The 21344-nt window shown below is 35.8% G+C and overlaps 1 protein-coding gene across 6 annotated transcripts in view; it reads right to left on the bottom strand.

The window, feature by feature from the left end:
- The window catches only part of LOC114351443 (Formin homology 2 domain containing), an 87417-nt gene that overhangs the window by 27297 nt on the left and 38776 nt on the right, over window positions 1-21344 (bottom strand). For 3 of the 6 annotated variants that reach the window (XM_028302660.1, XM_028302659.1, XM_028302663.1), the window contains exon 2: window positions 4398-4664. The exons of 2 other annotated variants lie outside the window; for them this stretch is intronic. In XM_028302660.1, coding sequence (XP_028158461.1) covers window positions 4398-4622 — 225 coding nt within the window. In that variant the 5' untranslated portion in view covers window positions 4623-4664. Of the gene's footprint in view, window positions 1-4397; window positions 5228-21344 lie in introns of those variants that run through there. One more of the 6 variants, XM_028302661.1, reaches the window with a different exon arrangement.

The raw sequence follows: 21344 nt of genomic DNA, 5'->3' as shown, positions 1-21344 counted from the left end.
AAAGCCCCAGTCTTTGATAACAGAACTAACTCTTAACTCTTGCATTATTTTTGCTTGAGTTCACATAATTAATGAAAATTATATCTCGCACTGTGAAACGAATTACAATTAGTCATAACACCATGACCGATCGTTTCAACAGTAAATAATATTAAAGAATGATTTTCTTATCACTAATATATCCATAAGAGGATATTAATTGCTTGCCAGGTCAACGGTACTCCTTTCTTACGAAGACCAACGAGAATCACCGTTACATCTAGCCTAATTAGCTATTTCTTTTGGCAGCTTTACGCCCTCGTAATATTACGGCAGCCCAGCAGCCCTTTACTGAGTTGTCTCACTACTAATATCACGACCTTCAAAGAGATCCAATGACAGTTTAACTTTCCCCCGGGACAAACTTTACCTTCACTGGTTGGGTTTTAATAAACAGGTAGATCCTGGCTTGGCAGGAGTTGCAGCGGTGGGAACTAGAGGTGGGAATAGTCCCGAACCACATTAAGAATTTCGGCACTGCTGCTTTCAAACAGACACCTAAAAGATGTGTTAGGCAATTACTTTGCGGCGTCATGCGTTCCTCCTCCATCCTCCGTTGCGCTAATGCATTTCAAGGTGTTTTCCCTACAATTACAAACTTCCTACATAGATATTTTAATCAGACCAATAAAATAGTGCATTAACTGTTAATAGGTTGTAAACAACGCTTGTTGGTTATCCAGGAAATAAATTGATATGAAAATTATAAAAAAGTATTGAATAACGAAACGAGAAACTTGATGACTCTTCAGTAAAAATAATACTTATCTCAAGATGAAGAATAAAAACAGAAAATTTGTCTTTAGGTGTTGAGTTGAGGTGAAGGTTAATGTTTATGGGCGTTAAATCTGGTTTCAAAAACAAATGTGCCCAAGGTGGGCGATAATTTATTACGTTTAGTACCTACAACACACGTAAGTTTTGCACTTGATTGTACAAAAGAACTTGAAATAAAGAAAACAAAAACCTGTCATGATGTATTAGACTCTATTTTTAAATCCATTGGATTATCATCAACAGACAAATAATAATTTACACAAGTATCCCTGCATGCTAAGTGGATGTGATGTCACCCCATCATCGCTGCGGGTTCGACGCTTATGTCATAATGATGTTACCATCCTCTTTTTAATAAATGAACGTAGGTACCTAGTTATTTATAAACATGTCACAGAAACGTTTAAATTAGTTACTTCGTGCAATGACCTAGGTTTAAATAAAAAATCATCGAATTACGGGTGTGAATACGCTGTAACTCTGACATTGTGTTTTTTGTGTTGTGTTTTCATATTAAACTGTAACTTCTTGCACTAACTCCTCATTACTGTATAATCAATTGTCAAAAATGATTGGTACAGTTTTTACTACTTTAAACAATCTTTTAAGAGCTTCATTATGCATGTATATCGCAGTTACTCTTACCATTGCGTGTACAGTGTCGAGAAGAGCATGTTAATAAATCAGCTTTGTCTATGAGGTCTTAAGAGCGATTATTGATGTCTACAGCTGTGGTAAACTGTATACTGCCTCGTCTCGGGCCTAAAACCAGTTATCATTGTCCATAACTCAACTTGCGTTGCTAGACTAGTATCTTCTTTTGTCTTAACTACTGAGTTGGTTTGGTGTAAGTACCTATATTTTAAAATAAATTATGTTTGTCGTATGTAGGAGTAATAATATAGTTAAAAGGCTACATGAATCAAATCAGTAAATATCTAGTTTAGTCTGAGTCGTGGTCAAAAATGTTCCGTGGTGAACAGGCGACAGCAAATATGTATAGCTAAACACTGTGGCATCTTATACAACCGTGATGCCACGTTTAGATTTGCTGCTATTTTTTGCAAAAATATCTACCTTGCTAAACGTACATATACAAGATTACAGCAGAGCAGTGACAAGATTCCCAAGAACGATAGAAAATGTATTATGTTGGCTATAGTTGGTTGAAACCGAACCGCTTGCAAGCATAGAGTAGTCTTTTACTCAAAGAAGTCGGTTAAAAACATGACAACTGACGTGTATCTGCACACGATTAAGGAAGATCGGGTTATTCCGGTCTGATGCCCTATATCGGTCCCAGCACAACAGTGAATCCGTTATTTAAGTATTTTCTATACCGATCAGATCTCATTTTATTTTTATTCCCATACGATCCCCTCGGTTCTCACAAGCCCTTTTTAACTGTTCTTATTATACAGAATCGCTAAATATGCATGATCAGGATTCTTATAAGACGGTTAAGGAAACTCAGCGGTCTAACTGGTCCCATCTACTTGTCTTCGCTACCGAAAATCTACGATCACACGATACATTTGCTATAGACTACGGCATCTTACGTACGTTGTAATAGAAGCTACTTTGCAACATAAATATACAGTCTGACGTGGTAGTCTGTACAAACACGCGGAAATATAATAAACAAAACTGCGTACTGAGCACCAGATGTAAATATGGAGCAGATATAATATTATGTCACGACTCACCTGCGCGTGGGCTGATATTTAGAACGTTTAAATTTAGCGGAATACCGCGTGAGTAACATAATATGATGACTAGTAACGCCTACCATGCATCCAGACCTATGCAATTTTTACGTCGATCCAAATACTGATGGAAGGATGAAAGTGGAAAAATCCCCTCTGTAACCTAAACATTTTAGTGTTTAAAACAAGAAGCTCTGGGAAACATCCAACGTTGTTATAGACTTCGCTAGAATACGCAGGATTGCATGGGAAAATATAATAATTCTTTCTTTAATGTGTTTATTTAATGTAAAAAGATGTGGAAATCTGTTTGGCTTTGGTAAAAGAAGAAAGATTTAAAGATGCCTAACCTAACCTATAGAAATGGCATAAATGAATAATCTATACCCTAGTCTAAAGTCTTTAGGTATTCACATGCTAACGAAAACGTTTGCTTTTTTCGGGATCCCAAGTCGTGGACGTTCTTTTCCTTCTTGAAAATTGTGGACCTTCATAAAATATGAAGGGAACATCGTTAATCGTTACTACCAGTAATATGATAAGAATGTGTGTAATTTGCAAATTAAATAAAACTATGAGTCACGTAGACGCGTAGGTAAGTAAGAAATATATTTCGTCATATCTCTTCCAACCCCGAAAACGTTATGATGCAAGTGTTTCAAAGTAATTAATTAGTTAAACTTCATGTCTTTCTTCATATTGTTCGCAATGCGAATCGTAATCGTAATTAAAATTTTATGATAATTAACAGCCGAATTGCTAAACTATAACATAATTTTATGATTTAACAGACAATCGAGTTTTTGAAATAATAGTTAACATTTATTTTCAACAAGCTTTTCTTTAGCGTCACCTGTCCCAGTGTCTAACCGCAAGCATATTAGTGTTGAATTGGGTAGTAGACATAGTTTTATAAAAAACACTAATAATAAAAGAAAAACCGTAATACGTTTACAATTAAACGAAAGATACTTTGGCTAAGAAAAAGATTAGGTGATAATCAAAGTGTGCTGACAACTCAGTTCTATGATCTGAGGCTGACAACGATCACTACTGCCCATTGCTGTGCAACATTATCATCATCATCTCAGCCACAGGACGTCCACTGCTGAACATAGGCTTCCCATGTTTAACTGATCAATCAATTCTCAAATGCTTGCGATATAATATTTTCGAGCGGATTTCTATAACGCCCACCGATATCATAGGACGTTTCCTACTGCATTAGGCTTACTTCGTTATACATAATGTTGTTCAGGTAAGTAATTGATATGACGCATATTGTGTCATCTATTATTGTAATCGATGAAAGCAATCATGATTTGATTATCTGATAAGTGTGCTGATATAATCGATTATACGCTATGAATTTGTTTGAGTGCATTCGAAATATCATATCCGTCGATAACATTGGTGACAAAAGTATAATAAATTATAATAAAAGGCCTAATAATTTGATATGTATGATATAATGTGAATTCTTATTTTTGCAATGTCGAATATTCGCAAAGCATGCCTAAATAATTAATAGGTACCTACATAAGATTTTTTCTACAGAGGAAATAAAAATAGTATCAGTTAAGTGTGTTATTTATCATACATTTACTCTCTAACCCCTACCACTTTATTTACATACCCATGTGTGTATTAATATTTTTGCTATTCGATTTCGCATGAAGCAACGGTAGAAAAACAGATTCGTATTCTTCCCATCCCGGGAACATGGAATTTCCACGAATGCTTAGATATTGTGATAAATTAACGTAAATCAATATCGAATTACAAACATCAACCCTACAATTGGTTCTCTTGTTTAATTAAACTATTCCTTAAATCGTATGCCGAAATTATATGAATATTCGTCTTTACACTTACCCTATGTGGAGCTTGCAACAGCCGATGAACTGCTGCAATCTGATACGACAGCGGGATAGTTGTGTTGAAGGTGTGGTACAACGGTCTCGAAGGCTCTCTTACGTTGTACTCCGAAAACGGATCCAAATCATTCAGGTACTGCACCCGGCACACGAACGAATCAGCTCCTATATCCCGCATTGTGCCGTTCACCCGTTTCTCACTCACTTTCACCAATTCAATCATTTCGAACAACTACGATCACATTTATTTTAATATCACATTTATCTAGGAACAATAGAAATTGCTAATGTAGAGCCGGATTACGCATAGATAACAGAGTTTACGCGCGCAATTTTATTTTGCGAATAAATTAATCATTTTAAATGAAGAACATTCGAAATTTTTTTTTAAAACAAACGCGGGGTTTTTAGTTGAAACTGCCAGTTTGTTTTTAAATATTTAAATTCAAATTTGGAATACACGCTTTGTATGCATTTTGTGTGTGCGGCCAGTGCTGCAGAATCGAACGGACTGACGCGCTGTGTCGGTCGGAGGTTCCGCAGGCACGTGGTCTTTTCTTCGTCAGATTCTAGTTAGCGATAAGCGCCCAAGATGTTTTGATTAGATTTTTATGGCGTCCGAAAGGATGTGGTTGAGAAATTGAATTTTACCGACACACGGTGAACGGTTTATTTAACTTCACGCAAGTTTCGCGCTGTTTTCAAACCGACCTTTGTTTTGCCAAGAGTTTATAGCGCTATTTAATCCAGGTTTTATTGGTAATTTTCACGGATATATTTTTTAGACAATGTGAAATGACATGAATGATGTGATGTGGATAGCATTTTAAATAATTTTGAAAACTGGATAAATGGTGTATCTTAATGTAATATTTATCAATCTATTCCGATCCATTACCATCATCTATTCATCTCATCTCATTCATTTTCAATGCACGATAAGAAACGAAAGTCTTAATAATAATGAATCAAGCTAATATCTACGACCTTACCATATGCATTTAAATCATTAATTAAATCTTCTAAGCATCCGTCATAATAATGGCTTTTGAAATTGCTAAGCTGCCTTTCAAACATCGATCCACATTGTCTAGGTCTTCCCAGCTTGTGGTCGGGGAATGGTTCCCGGGGTCATCGACCCCGGCGCACGCGCACCGTCGCAGTTTCAACGATTCATCACGCCTCCAATCGAGGACGCGGGTGGAAAACGAAAAAAAGAACGAAATGGTCATTGTCATTTAATTGGTCGACACGGCACTTGGCCCATTTTTCGACTTTTTAAAACGAGCTTTAAATCAGTGCCCAGGAAGTCGGAATTTGTTGGTTTTTGTCAGCGAGTTTTTATGCCATCTTCAAAGTACGAGAAAAAGCTATGCACATCTGATTTCAATGCTACATTAAAGCCTACTGGATGTAACTACACTTGCGAGCAAAAGTATGGAATCACTTACATGAAGTTGTTTCCACGCGATCTTGTGTACTAACCAATTTGTTAGTAACAAAAAAAGTAGCACCATTTTAAAGATTAAACTTTTAACTTTAAATTGATACCAAATTCATTTAAATCACACCAGTATTTAAAAAGATATCCCGGCTGATGTGAAAAAGTAAGGAAAAAGGCATGTATCAACTGTTTGATACGTCGCGAGTTGCGGCCTATTTACCCCCCATAAAAGCAAGTGTTTTCGGATTTTTGCTTTCACACGTTGATCCATACACATCTCCGCTTCTTTTGACACTTTATCTGAGATTCTACACCTTCAGAAGCAGCATAAATCGTTGCACTATTGCAAGAAGGGCTCAGCCAGCGGGCTGTCGCACGTGAGCTCCACATAAGCCAGTCCTGGGTTTCGAAAGTTTTAAGACGCTTTCGGGATACCGGTGGCTTTATCCCGAGATCAAGTTCTGAACATTGCCAGTGCACATCGCAGAGGGAAAACCGTTTTTTCATGTCAACTTCTCTACGAAATCGTCATTTGACTGGTATCGACGTCCAGCAAGAGCTCAGAAATGTTCGTAGGATAGCTGTTAGCAAGTGGACAGTTCGTCTAAGATATAAACAATAGAATTTGACTCCAAAAAGGCCTGCCACAGGCTTGAAACTGACGGCAGGTCACCGATAAGCACGCTTTCAATTTGCTCCTACACATCTCGATGGGAAGTCGAGCAAGCCACCCCCATAAGCCAATGTTTTAGCGAACCAGCACTGCACAAATCGCTCCACAGGCCATCTATAGACCCGACCTCTTCGACTGCTGCACTGCAAAAACAGTCTGCATTCATCGGAGAACAAAACTCGCCTCCATTACTCGCTTTCCGAGTGCGAGCAAATTGAAAGCGTGCTTATCGGTGACCTGCCGTCAGTTTCCAGCCTGTGGCAGGCCTATTTGGAGTCAAATTTTATTGCTCATATCTTAGACGAACTGTCCACTCGCTAACAGCTATCCTACGAACATTTCTGAGCTCTTGCTGGACGTCGATACCAGTCAAATGACGATTTCATAGAGAGGTTGACATGAAAAAACGGTCATCCCTCTGCGATGTGCACCGGCGCTGTTCAGAACTTGGTCTCGGGATAAAGCCACCAGTCTCCCAAAAGCATCTTAAAACTTTCGAAACCCAGGACTGGCTTATGTGGAGCTGACGTGCGACAGCCCGCTGGCTGAGCCCTTCTTGCAACAGTGCAACGATTTGTGCTGCATCTGCAGGTGTAGAATCCCAGGTAAAGTGTCAAAAGAAGCCGAGATGTGTATTGATCAACGTGTGAACGCAAAAATCCGAACACGTGCTTTTATAGGGGGTAAATAGGCCGCAACTCGCGACGTATCAAACAGTTGGTACATGTCTTTTTTCTTACTCCTTCACATCAGCCGGGATATCTTTTTAAATACCGGTGTGATTTAAATGAATTTGGTATCAATTTAAAGTTAAAAGTTTAATCTTTAAAATGGTGCTACTTTTTTTTGTTACTAACAAATTCGTTAGTACACAAGATCGCGTGGAAACAACTTCATGTAAGTGATTCCATACTTTTGCTCGCGAGTGTACTATCATTCATAAAGAAGAATATAAGTAGAAGACGCACAGAAGACAAAATATGCGAATGTCTGCGGTATAATGTCTGAAATCATAGTCGCAGTTGCAATTTTATATCTTTTTCTGTGATCGAGCTGGTTTGACATTTGTTTTACAAAAAATTCTATCAATGATACCTATGTATAAGTAAATGGGTAAGTATAGTGACAATAACTAAACCAAAAACAAGTCTGTGTAACGTTTACCAAGTAATGAAATGACGAAGTAAATCCAATATGACGAAGCCACTCGAACAAAAACTGTCTTTAAGCCGTCAACTACACCAGTCGAAGATTCTCACCATTAGACTAAACAATAGTTACGTTGGTGTGAATCATCACGACTAAGGACAAGGAACTTGCTTGGTTTACAAGAAAAACTGTACATGAAATAATGACTTCTATCAAGCAATTTAAGCGTCAAGAATAAAAGATGAAGCAGAAAGTTTTCAGCTTGAAACTGATGAATGACATCAAAATAACCATGGGCCATATCTTTTTTCAATGGTTCTTTCTATTTATTATAGTTCAATGCTGCATTCTATGGATGTACTGAGGCTGAAATTATGATGATGAAGACCAATACTGTTGTAGATATTTTACCGAATGAGATTATTATATCACAGACGAGAAATATTTAGATTTGGACCACATTTCAATCAATTTTGGACCCCAAAAGCAAAAAGTTTTCCAAAGAACCATTCCTTTTTAATCCGTCGAAAAATAAACCACAATCCACAACAAAAACATCATCTATACTAATATTTGTTCACTCCATTGACCAAGTCAAAGAAAGCAGTGACCACGGGTCGTGATCTGTATCTATCTGACCTGTGAACCGCGATCGTGTACTTTGTCACGATCGTTTGTGTGTGTGCCCGCGAAATTCCATCAAAAAGTTACTGATAATAATACCAATAATGATTCTTGTACGTACGTGCAAAATGTTCTTCAGAGAGATTGAGGATAGGGTGTTGAAAAAGAGTACGAGGATCCCATGTCAGTGGGAGAGGCTATTACTGTCCAATTGAGGTTAGATGATACTCAATATTAAGATGAACTTAGAATAACGGTTCTAGGACTTAAGCCAAAATATCTGAGCGAATAAGAGATTTTTTGTATCCAGGTTAAGGGGATTCAGGTTTAGACCCAGAGCCATAGTAAAAAAGTTATTGTAAAAGCTAAAAATCAATCCATCCCAAAGACATGTGATTAAAGTATTGTGTTACTGGCTGTCATAGATGAAGAAATAAAATTATACATTACTTTTCGTCTTATTATAAAGTCGTGACGATAAACTGATGTCATAACTAACATTACTGTAGAGCCATGAGAAAATGAAACTTTATAACAATAACATGATCTGATTAATCGTGTTAATCCATCCTTCTAATATTATGAACATAAAAAATACCTAAGTATATTCTTCAACAAATAACAAAAAATACTGAACATATTTTGATTAAACTTCGTAAAGTCACAGATGAAGTTAAGGTGATTGAACTTCAAGCAAATAAAGTCACAGGAATCAAACGTGATTGATGTAAACGACATTAGAATAATAAAATTTAAACATACATTTTCTGTAATAGTTAGGATCGAAGAATTTAAGTATGCATTGTTTAAGTTCATCTGTTAACCTTTCGAATAATTGAGTACACAAATCCGCCAAAGCGTACCAAATCAATACGAAAACAGCAAAAAAACTGACAGGCTAATTGACATATCGGTGAAGTTTACCACCCATTTGACAGTCGCGCTAGTTTGACAGGTATTTTGACAGCGGACGCCGTCATTAGCGGTATTCAATTCTAATTTTAAACGCGTTACGTAATGCTGCCCACGCGCAGCCGAAACTGGGTACAGTTGTGCAATACGCGAAAACGTGAACACATGTACAGTCGGCGCTAAATCCGTACCGCGCGGGAATAACTTGACATCTCGACCTGCACTTTTTTTTTTTTATTAGCTTAAGCGCTTCCTCTACCTTATACCCTACTGGTATAAAAAACTCAACTCGAAATACCCAAAAATACTTGAAATACAGCTCTTGTTCATAAGTAAATATCTCTAATTTAGGCAATAAATATTTGACATAACGATATATCCAATTAATATTGTTCTTACAAACATTTATATTTCGATTTATCAATGTATGTCAGAACATGTATTTATTAATATCTCGACTTATACATTTATGGATTTTCGTTTTTAATTTGACAAAAACAGTTATCAAGTTATGATCCCCTCTGAGTACTAAACACATCCATGATATGTGCAGTTGTCTTGTTATGCACGCAGTCAAGGGTTTGGATATTTGGAGTTATCGAGCTATTACCTTCGTATAATCATATTTTTATATGTGTCATTAGCAGTTGTTAAAATATAACATTGTCAGGATTTCGAGCGTCTTTAAATATTTTTTACTTACCAACCCCTGAAAATGTTTAACCCCCTTGGGTCAAAGTCGAATCGAGGGTGTACTAGCTTAGAAATAAAAGCCAAACTCAGTACACGACGGGTTTATTACGTCACCACAATCGGTTAGTAACAAGTAGGATGGTTAATGTGAACGGTGGTTCAAAACCTTTATATATGGGTCGCCTAAAACTTCGACACCGCGATGTAAGTCAGCACAACGCCATCTATTGACAGTCTTGCAAACTAAAATGTCTTAGAATCTACGGAATGTAACTAATTGACTGGACATTGACTTATAGACTATTCTTACACAAAATCACTAATAAATAATGAATAACAGCATGGAAATAAAAAAATATAAATAAAATCTTACTAATTGGTATTCAAAATATTTAGGTATCACACTTAATAATTATAAACAGACATATATTTTAGTTTATTTCATTTTTTGAAATTTCAATAGTATGGCTCAATTTGCAATATGGTATCCTCTCTAGGCACAGTTTGCTTTTTAATATTATTTATAACGTCTGTATTTAGAAAATAGTCGTGATAATGTAGACGCAAATTGGCTATCACAAGGGTAAGCTACATTAAGAGCGTGTATTAGCGTCCAGGAAAAGGCCTAAGTACTGAAAAAAATCTTTGTGTTCGATACGTCATGTAAATAACGTTTTACATGATATAAAACATGCATTGTTTTGTATATTTTAATATCTTAGACCCAGTTAGACCAGACCGCGATCACTTCTGACGCAAAGTGGAAATTTCATTGTAGTATATTCGCATCCACCTTATTTAAAGTGTCATTTAATAAAGTACAATCATCGATGTCATTATCCGTATTGTATGGTTCATGGTTAAGGCCTATAGACTACGGTAAATCCCAAACTAGACCTAAATATATTAAAAACTTACCTTGAAACGCGCACCTGCTCATGTGGGATTTATTTTTGGCAAAAACGGTAGCATGCTATAAGATTTTTTTAATGTGGGTTTACGTGTCATACATTCAAGGAATCATATCAATAGCTATCGTTCTAGAGTGATCCGTCATTTGGACGTGAACTGGACGGTGGACGCGAAAGGGCGTGTCGACCTTACGCAAAAATGTATCCAGCTTATTTTAATTATTTTAAGCTTAATGGTAAGCTAAAAATAATTAAAATTAACTGTGCTTGTTATGAAGCATGGCTTTTGTTCTTTTTGTTTGTCTTTTTTTAAATTTTAAGTAAACATTCAATTACCTGATCTAAAGCGATCATAATCTGCGATTATATTTGATTTTTCTAATAAATTTGCTACTATTTCATTGCAAAAGTGATAAAAATATGTTCTATTTTTATGTTTTGTTTTTTTACTTAAACTTCATTCAAAATAATTAACTTAAATCAAATTTTTACACCTTAAATATTTGTTTTTCTTTGGTGAATAACTTGACAAGTCGTCGGTACACAACTTGACAAGTCTTTTTTTTAATAGATTAAGAAGATAATTTAATCAAATTCTTACGCCAATCAAAAGATATGCATCAAATTAGCTTATTTCAATCATAAAAATATCAATTATCATTAATTCCGATTTACCAGGGAACTCTAAACTTTAAAATCGCTCCCCTGAAAAGTACGCAAAAATGACATGTCAAGTTATTCCCGCGCGGTACGGAAATATACTTAAGAGTTGGTTTTGTAAATACACAATTATGTATTAATAACATACATTTCATGTATGTATAAACATAAGTTACTATTAAATTAACTTTTTTTTAATTTCAAGTGGCATATTTCTACTTTCTGAAGTAAAACCAGGAAAAAGAAAAATAACAAAAAGATATTTTTATTGGAATGTTGATCCACAAAATTTTAAAAAAAAAACGAGATACAATCGTTAAACTCATAACAATAGATAATATTTACGAGAATGTAAATGAATAAATTAATGATGTCGACTGTATTGGTACTGGTGTGTACAAAATGATCTAGTAATACTCGTGATGAGCTGTACTTGTGATTCATGCCGTCTCAGGGTAACGCATCTGGGAGATACCGATATTTATCATTGTTTGGATTACGAAACGACGTCATAAGCCAGCAGATTTCTTTGCATTATTGGCACATAATTTTAATTTGGTGTTTATAAAAGGTCATCTTCAAATGCTGATAAAAACCTGTATATCAACACTAATAGTATTTTGATACATAATGTCGATTAGGATAAATATAAAAGGTTAATCATTCACGACCATTATTTTTCTTTCGCCTAAAAAGTGAATACAAAACGGAAGTGAATGATTTTTTTGACGTTTGTGAAGTTAGCTATCAATAAAGGGTCTCAAACAAAAGTGAATCAACAAGCACTTGTGTTGGTGAATGTCTTGAACACAAATTGGTATTATGAGAACATTAACTCTAGCGGAGTGAATCCGAGGCGTCTTCTGTTATAATAATATAGTCCACTGCATATAATTAGGTCAGGATGTAAACTGTTAAACACGTTATTTTTATCATTTGGATATTGTCTCGTTGACTTCCCTTCCTGTTCACAAAAAAGTAATAAAAACAATTTGTTGTAACATGTCTTAATAGGGTGTAAAGTCTGACTTAAGTCCTTATCCAAAGCAATTAGCTAACAAACGATATTAAGTGAAACCTTCATAATACTACATCGAGCTACTCTTGTGGCTACATATAAGGACGAAAAAGGAGAGTATATACTCACAGAAATGGCCGATACTGCTTCTGATAACAATGCCTGTCTAAGGTGCGCTAAGGTCACAGTAGTACTTGAGCTCAGTCATCAGCCAGCATCCTTAAATGATATGCATTTGCATCAAACGGGCAAAAACTCCATGTGAGTTCAGATCACAATCACACAATCAATGAGTGAGACGTATCAAGTTAGAGCACTGTGAGTAAGGATTAGCTCGACGTACAAAATAGTGGCAAATTCTTCAGCTGACTAAATATCTTGCTTGTTTGGCTTGAACTGTCGCTTATAGGCTATGAAGAAAAGTTCTTACAATAAACCGCACAAGAAAAGTACCTACTTATCAGTCACATTGTTGTTCTTGTCTTGAGCAGCCGCTTTTATGCCATGAAAAAGTTCTTACACTGATCGCACAAGAAAATAATGAATTACAATGATATTTCTAGGATTGGATCAAAGTCTCATCGGCTAATAGCATCGTACGTTACTCTATAAGTACTTATTACAAAACATGTTCAAGACTAGATTCAATCTCAGTCATAGATTTTTTCATGTAATTGGTCTAAATATTGAAATTCCAGCCATCAAAAGCCTCAGTCACACTTTAAATTGAATCGATATTCGTTTGTTTCAGCCAAATGACGTTTACTTCTGGACAAAGGCCTGGATTTTCATAACGACCGGTCCTGCGCTGCCCGCATCCAGGTTCTTCTCGCGACCTTCATCAGATCGTCGGTCCACCTAGTCGACATTAAGCTCGCACGTAATTAAGTTCGCAGTTAAGTCGTGGCTTTGAACTGTCTAATTCAGTGCTTATATGAAGCTATAAAATGAAAAACAGTTAATCGATATACAATCACCGTCATTGCGTCACCAAGCTACTGTTTTGGCTAATTGTCCTAATAGAAGCGCGCGCGCACGTCCCGCGATCGAAAGTGCGATCCACACATTCCGAATATCCGATCAATATTCTAGTGATGTCCGTGCGACGTGGTTACGAAATTTTCAAATGCATTTTGATTTAATGAAACTGCTCTTTATTATTATCTCGAATATGCTTTAGAATATTAAGAATTAAAACATACCTATAACCTATTACTTTAATGGGCAAAAATATCTATAAATCCAAAAATATATTAATGTGAACAAATTGATTGATTTATTGAATGGAGATTTAGGAGACTGTAAGACCGGTGATTCATAGGATTGCGAGGGACTGAATGGTGATCTGCAACTGCAATGACTGAGCAAGAGTGTATTAGTAAGTGAAGACAATTTGGAAGCTCTGCCAGTCCTGGCTGGTGTACTGCCGGTCGACTTAGAGGTACATAAGCGTGCGGCTATGTACTTCGCATCAAGGGAAAATATAACCTCCGATTTCTTAAATAGCCGCGATCGTTCTAAAATAAGTCGATTATTTGATTCCCGAGAAGTCGTTGAAGAAGATTTACTTAATGAATGGCAAAAAAGATGGGATACGTCAGTCAAAGGACGTCACTTAGGTATATAAATTCTTCCCGAATGTACGCGAACGTCTAACTAGGCGATGGTTAGAAATCGACCATTGCTCGTCGCAGTTCCTCACGGGACATGGCAACTTTAAACATAAACTTCACGAATTCAAACTAGTTCCGTCTCCTTTTTGCGAGTGTTCCACTGATGATGTCAGTCATGAGCAGTCTGCCCATCATATCTTGTGGGAGTGTGATCTTTGGAAACATGAACGTGATGATATAATGCTTAATTCAATACAACATACATCTGTTTCCGCAATTTATTACACCGATCTTGTCGCGACAAGGAAAAATTTCCGTGCTTTTAAGCGATTTTGTGAAAAATATTATTGGCAGGTAGTTGCTAATTGCTCATAAGATAGGCCCCCTTAATTTAATTTATCGTCCGTGGTGCATAATCTTTTCTTAAAGGTTTTAAACCTTTGTTTGTCACCTGTCATCCGCTTTGCAATGGAGGGAAGTCGAACCTTAATTTCGAACTCCTCCTATGTTCTTCTGATTAATTTCGTTGCGGGTCCAATGACAGTTTAACTTTCCCCCGGGACAAACTTGACCTTCATTGGTTGGGTTTTTGTGGCGGTCAAGCTGTAGATCCTGGCTACACAGGAGTTGCAGTGGTGGGAACGAGAGGTGGGAATACTCCCGAAAAAGTGAAGACAATTTGAACGAAGGAATGAATGGAAACGATGGAGAAGATCCTCACAATTTTTTGTGAAGTAGATTTAAAAACAACGAGGTAGTTATGGCTGTTCAACACATTGCTAGTTCTTGCCTATTAGATTTGAAAATAAGCAGTATGAAAATAAATGAATAAATGATCACAATAATTGTGGACCCTAATACTCATAATCTTGACTTGGACTTATAAAATTTTACAATTAGAAAGAAAAAATGTTCTTTCAAAAATGCATAGTACCTAAATATTAGAATGAGCAAGTTAGCAATCATATTTTGAGAAGAATCTAACAAAAGTATTCGGTAACACGTAGGTAAGCGGAATATTGCGTAAAGCTTTACACAACTAAATTTATTTTATGCAGGAATGCAGGCTGTGCTTTAAGGAAATAATATAAGAGATAATATATTCAGACTAAAGTTTTGAATGCGAAACATAATCATAATATTAGCGATGGTCAGTTCTATTTTTGAATTTTAAAAACTTCTTTATTTTTTTTAGTCACTCTGCCTTCCTCCTGCCGTGGGAGTCAATTTTTTTCCATTTCTTATTAAATTGGGACTACAACCTGACATGGCTCAATTGGACAAAATTTCCTACCCAAGTTAGCACATTTATTTTCAGACGTTCAAGTTTGTTCGGTGGGAAAGAAACAGAAGTTTTGGCATGCATCAGTTAGTATCTATAAAATTACCATCGTGGCAATTTTTTTTCTATACTGGTTCATAAACAAAATAACGATAAAGCTAGAATATCCTGTCTAATATTATCCCATCACAAGTTTGAAGTTAAAACTTTATCATATTATCACAAACATTTGGTTTTTTAATTTGCGTAAGACACAAAATATATGTATATTATGCCGTATGCCCTTAACTAAAGAAGAAAGTTAATCCCTTTCTTTGTAGATCTTTTCACTTACCGCACGTGCGCCTTCTGTGATCGCTTACTTATTCTATGACCACAAGAGCTAGGAGTTAGAAACGCATAGCACAACGCGTACGCATTGAAATCCGAGATAAAATCGCTAAATGGTATTGATGCCAATAATGGTGTTTGTAACAAGCGAGGCTTGCGGTACTGCGGCCACATAGAAATCTGTATCGGTTTACAATCGTTTATTGTCTATGGTTTACACGAGATTTATGGATTAAAGAGGTGTTAACAAAGTTTCGTTACGATTAGTTATCGTTACAAATAAATACAACGACGATAAAAGATTTGTGGTATCCGATTCAATACTTAAAAATTGACATTCTTTTGGGATATCATTACGTGTTACGAATCATCTAGCAAGCAGGTTTTCAGGCCGAATTTCAACCTCCTCAACAAGCTGGTTTCCGAAAAGACTTCAGTATCATAGAACACATCTGTACGAACGCTGCGGCAGATTAGGTATACAGAAGACTGAGCAGTATACTCAGTGATGTTAGCTGACGTTTGTGGACTGTGACAAAGCCTTCTTCTCTATTGAGCCTGGTTGTGCAGGCTGTTGAGTTGATTGTGTTGCTAATCATAATTATTATTTTCATTTAAAAAAACAATGAAAACAGAAATCAGCCAGTTCAGGTCGAGTCATCAAATTGGTATAACACTACGACGCTATAATGTAAATGTTACTGCTATTGTAACAAGTTACTCGTTACAGAACTGGATATAAAAATAACAAGGGTAAAGTACCACTATATCAGGTCAGGTCTGATAATGACACAGACATACAGGTCCATGTGATGGACACAAAGGGATTCGCGTCACACACTTCACGTGTATTGTGGCAGGGAATGTCAACTAACGAGATTGGCCGTGACAATACTTTGAGAATGGCACAAGGCACAATTGTTGGAGGAATTTTAAACTTGAAACTTAAGACATTTTAAAATTATAATAAGGTAAGTAGTGTTTTGCATAATACTTATTAATAATAATAATGTATTATAACTCCTGACTGACTGACATAGTGATCTATCAACGCATAGCCCAAATCACTGGACGGATCGGGCTGAAAGGCATGTTGTGACGTAGGCATCCGCTAAGAAAGGATTTTACGAAACTCCACCCTAAGGGGATAAAACGGGATCCACGCGAAAAATAATATAGAAGACGTAAGGTAAACCTTAGAGCCTGGAACATACAGCTGTTACTGCTCTATCACTAATTGGTAACCACGTTTTGCCATGATTTATTTTAACAGAATGGTAGAAAGCCAAACCTAAGTGGCGGTAGGTGGGGACATAAGCTCATAGAACTGATGGCTATTTGGGCAGAAAAGTTCTCTAGTGGCGACTACATAAATAAAAATGTACGTGTAAGCAGGCTTCACATGTAGACTGGATATGTGGTGAAAGTCGCGAGAAGCACATGGAAGCGAGCAGCGTAGGATCTTTGTGTGAATCCGTACGTGAGACATTTGTCCAGCAGTTGCAGTGGCCGGATTTAGAGTGAACCATCTCTAATCTTAACTAGTGACAGTACTAAAGTAATAAAGATACCTAATTGCAGAACTAAACGCTATCGCTCTGTACCAACACCACGGCCTGCAAGGTCGCAGGTCAGTGGTTAAGCCGCGCGACTAGTTCCATAATATTGGTTTATTCCCGTGCGCCTGGTCACGTCTTGTAGCAATGTTCTACAAGTATTGTGTACACGTCGTCACTTATTCATATAGGAGGTTTGTAAAAAGAAAGATCCTTGAAGGGGATGTACAAAAATGTTTTTGCAAGGGACCAACACTTACGAGTACATACGAGTACAATTTATTTATTTGCAGAATCTGGTACATTAGATGTTACATAATGAAATGGAGCAGGACACATTCGCCAGATATGAACCAGCATGCAAATGTTTTACACAAGTCAATTTATTATTAATTAAAATTTAAATAACATCTACCTAATTTGCTTAGTCAGAAAATTCCTCCAGTCATAATATAAACAATTTGTATAAACCAATTTGTCAACCCTATTTTGACATCCCTACCATGTAGCAGCTTAATATAGTCAGGAAGATTATTAAATATTTTAATGCACATGTTATATGCATTTCTTTTGTAGATATCGTAACGACATGGTGGTTGGTACAGGAGATTTACGTACTGCGCTCTTTGCGGTCGGACAGAGACCTCTGTTACTTTTTGAAAGTATTCTGGGTGTGATTTTACCATTAAACATGCCTTCAGTATTTACATACAAGTCAGCGGAAGAATTTTGAGTGTTCTAAACAATGGTCTGCAGCTGTCCGTAGGCAGTACATAGGTCATAGCCCGTATGCATTTTTTTTTTTGGAGCTTTAACACCCTTTCAATATCTACAGAATTGCCTCACAGGACCAGGTCATAGTTCAAAACACGAAACGATTTAGTCTCTTACATATAGAATCGACTTGGCCTTTCCAATTCAAGTATTTGTCTATATGTAGCCCCAAGAATTTTACACTATTTGTTTCCGTTATATTGTCGTCCAAGTAATTTATATCTATATTAATTTCTGTGTCGTGTTCTGTATGAATGAAATTGGATAAATTTGTTTTTAATAAATTAACATTCAGATTATTTTTCTTTAACCATGCTATAACATCCACCAAGGCCCTGTTTGCATTATTAGCTTTATTTAGAAAAATCTATAAAATAGTAAAATCTGACGACAAGTTTTAAATCATTATTCATTGAAATCCTCGGGTGAGGTCATCAGTGGTGACTTTTGGCTGAAACGACGACGACTAAATAAAAAATTGATTTTTAAGGTTTCTTACTATTAATTTTAAATCGATAAATAAATAATGTTTGAATAATAAGCAACAATCATTACATAAATATAAGTTATTTAGGTCATAATACCTACTGCATTCCGTAGACGTAGGTAAATGAGATTTGTGAGGATTATTTTAAACACGTATTACATTTCAGCCATGGAATAGCAAATTTTATACTTCGATACTTACTTTATAATATTTAAACTACTAAAAATTTATGGTATTTTAAATAGCCCATTTAGGAGTAGTTCATTAAAGCTTTTTCGTCGTCATCAATGAAGAAATGGATGCAAAAAGTTATTTATAATAATTGTGACATTATAACCAAGAGGCATCTTGTGATGCGACAGGTCGGTATAATGAGAGGTTTACATAGTTCGACAAATATTAATTTTACAGGTATTCTAAGAAAATTCCGCCCAATAGACAACAATTAATAGGCACAGTGTACACTTACAACTATTTATGGACGATAATTACAGCAAAGCCGCATATCGAGTTTGTTCCGGCGTTTCTTCTCAGCACTCGCCATCATAAATGTTTGTCTCGAAGCGCTGGTAGGGCCCAAAAGATAAGGAGACATGTAAAGTGCCCCTTAAGGGCTACCTTTTATTTACTGTATTTGACGTACATAAGTGCCACCAGTGGTCTAAATTGAATAAAATACCTATTTTTGATTTTATTACTCCTGATTGCATCCATAAGTACAACAATCAAAAACTTTTCACCATTACTTAAATTAGGTCACAAATTAGGTGCAATCTAGTATGTGTATGATTTATGCCACATTATCAAACACCAAATAAACTAAACGCACATGTGTCACTAAAAATATCAGTACTTTTCCAAGTACCTATCCAATCTATGAAACAGTCCTGCTTCATTGATTTGAATATTTATAAGACTCACGCATGACATTTGATGCCAGGGAGCCTTCAAAAAATTTCATTTCTAAGCAGCGAGATTTGATATGTATAATGACGGAAAAGGTGCTCGTCAGGATATATAAGTGGCCAAAAAATCAAATGGTTGTGCGATCTAAAGAAACACACTGCCATCTGCCATCTATTGAAATCACGCGCCAACTCACAACCGCGCAAAAGCAGGTTCCCGCATAATTGGGTAACTGTGATATTGGCTGCGTTTTTTCATGCCTGACTGCTAAGGGCATACTCGTATTATTATTTTTTATTGACTGATACTTATTCTCTGCTTTTTTATACAGTGTATCTGAAAAATTCAGGTACTCGTATATTTGCTAGTAAACAATAATACTGTAAAGTTTCATGAAAACTCGTTTAGTAGTAAAACGGGCATAAAAACATTATTCTTGACAAAATATGCTTAAATCTTCTTCATGAATAAATCTGAATCTTATTAATTAATCAATTCAATGAACCTATTTATAAAACCTTATGAAATTACATTGAATAGTTTTGAGTTTTTCGCGAACAAAGGCAGTGATGGATTTTGTTTTGTTTAAGTGATAATTTTGAACTATAATTACAAAATAGTTTCAGATTTAATTAAATGATATTCCTTTACAATCAAATAGCCAAATCGTCGTGTATAAATCGCGCTCAATATCCGTGGTCCCGTAGTATGACACGTTTTACACGACCCCGTGGGTTATTCTTCATTTCTTCGAAGCGTACACTCAGATTTTGTTGATATCATGCTCCTTAAGCTTATGGTAATAGAGTTCATAAAAGTTCAAAATCTGACTTCGGGTTTCTACCTCGAATCATGGGAATGATGCATCCGCGAAACTTGCTACTGAGATGCGACTATCAGCGAGACCGTTAGAAGTCACAAGCTAAGCTGTGAGATGAACCAACATCGGCTTATTGTTTTGTAAAAGACTATTGGTATTGCAGCTATGTAAAGAAAGATTAAGGAAAGGACATGCTTTTCAAAATTGACTTAATTTGTATTATCTATAGCAAGACTAAATAAAGCATCTCTGTGGCATTTTCTTGTAAAACTGCTCAAGCAGCTCTACAACAATTACGTGCACTTTGTGCTCATCACAATTTAAAAAAGATTATTTTTATGCCGCCATTACCGTGGCAAGGTGAAACACGATATTATCATAATAATAATAAAAGTTAAAGAAGTGGCGTTGCGAGTTTGTGGTAATTAGACCTTATTAAATTTAATTATCATAAGTTTAAAAGGCCCTGGAATAATGGAAGACCTATATATTTACTCCTGGAACTGTAATATTAATATCTTCTTAGCCTTATCTTTATCCTTATAGTTAAATAGATAGACTTTGATTTTTTATAAATATTACTCTTGTATATAGTTTTTAATTTTTAGTTCACTGTAAATTAATTGTAAATAAATAAATGCCCATCATAGACTTTAGACTTTTCGGAAGTGGTAATAAGATAAAAAATCGACTGAGAAAAGATTGAATTGCACCATATTTTAGCCATTTGATCTGTATCTTTGTAATCTGTAGTAATTTCACTTTGCAGTCAGATTCACTCAAATCATTAGGGTCAAGAAATTCGGTGAAAACTTTGTCAGCCATATTGTTTTACAAGATTGCTAAGGTTTAATGACATCGAATATACAACAAGCAATATTATTCAAAATTTTATTTACGATTCCCCAAAACAAACGTTAATGATTTCGTTTTGAAAATATAAAGGTAATTTACATTTATCGCTGACCAAAATCTTTACGTTGTAATGACCGTGGTAAGAATTGAGGTTCCTTAAAAGCCAGATCAAGGTGGATCTGATGATTGGTCAATTGATACAGCTGATTATTCAATTTGAGGCTCTGCGTCAATTTTA

Source organism: Ostrinia furnacalis, unplaced genomic scaffold, assembly GCF_004193835.3.
Source record: "Ostrinia furnacalis isolate ACB-3 unplaced genomic scaffold, ASM419383v2 OfSCF1144, whole genome shotgun sequence".
Classification (NCBI taxonomy): domain Eukaryota; kingdom Metazoa; phylum Arthropoda; class Insecta; order Lepidoptera; family Crambidae; genus Ostrinia; species Ostrinia furnacalis.
The sequence above is the reverse complement of the archived record's forward strand: the minus strand, read 5'-3'. Positions and strand labels throughout refer to the sequence as shown.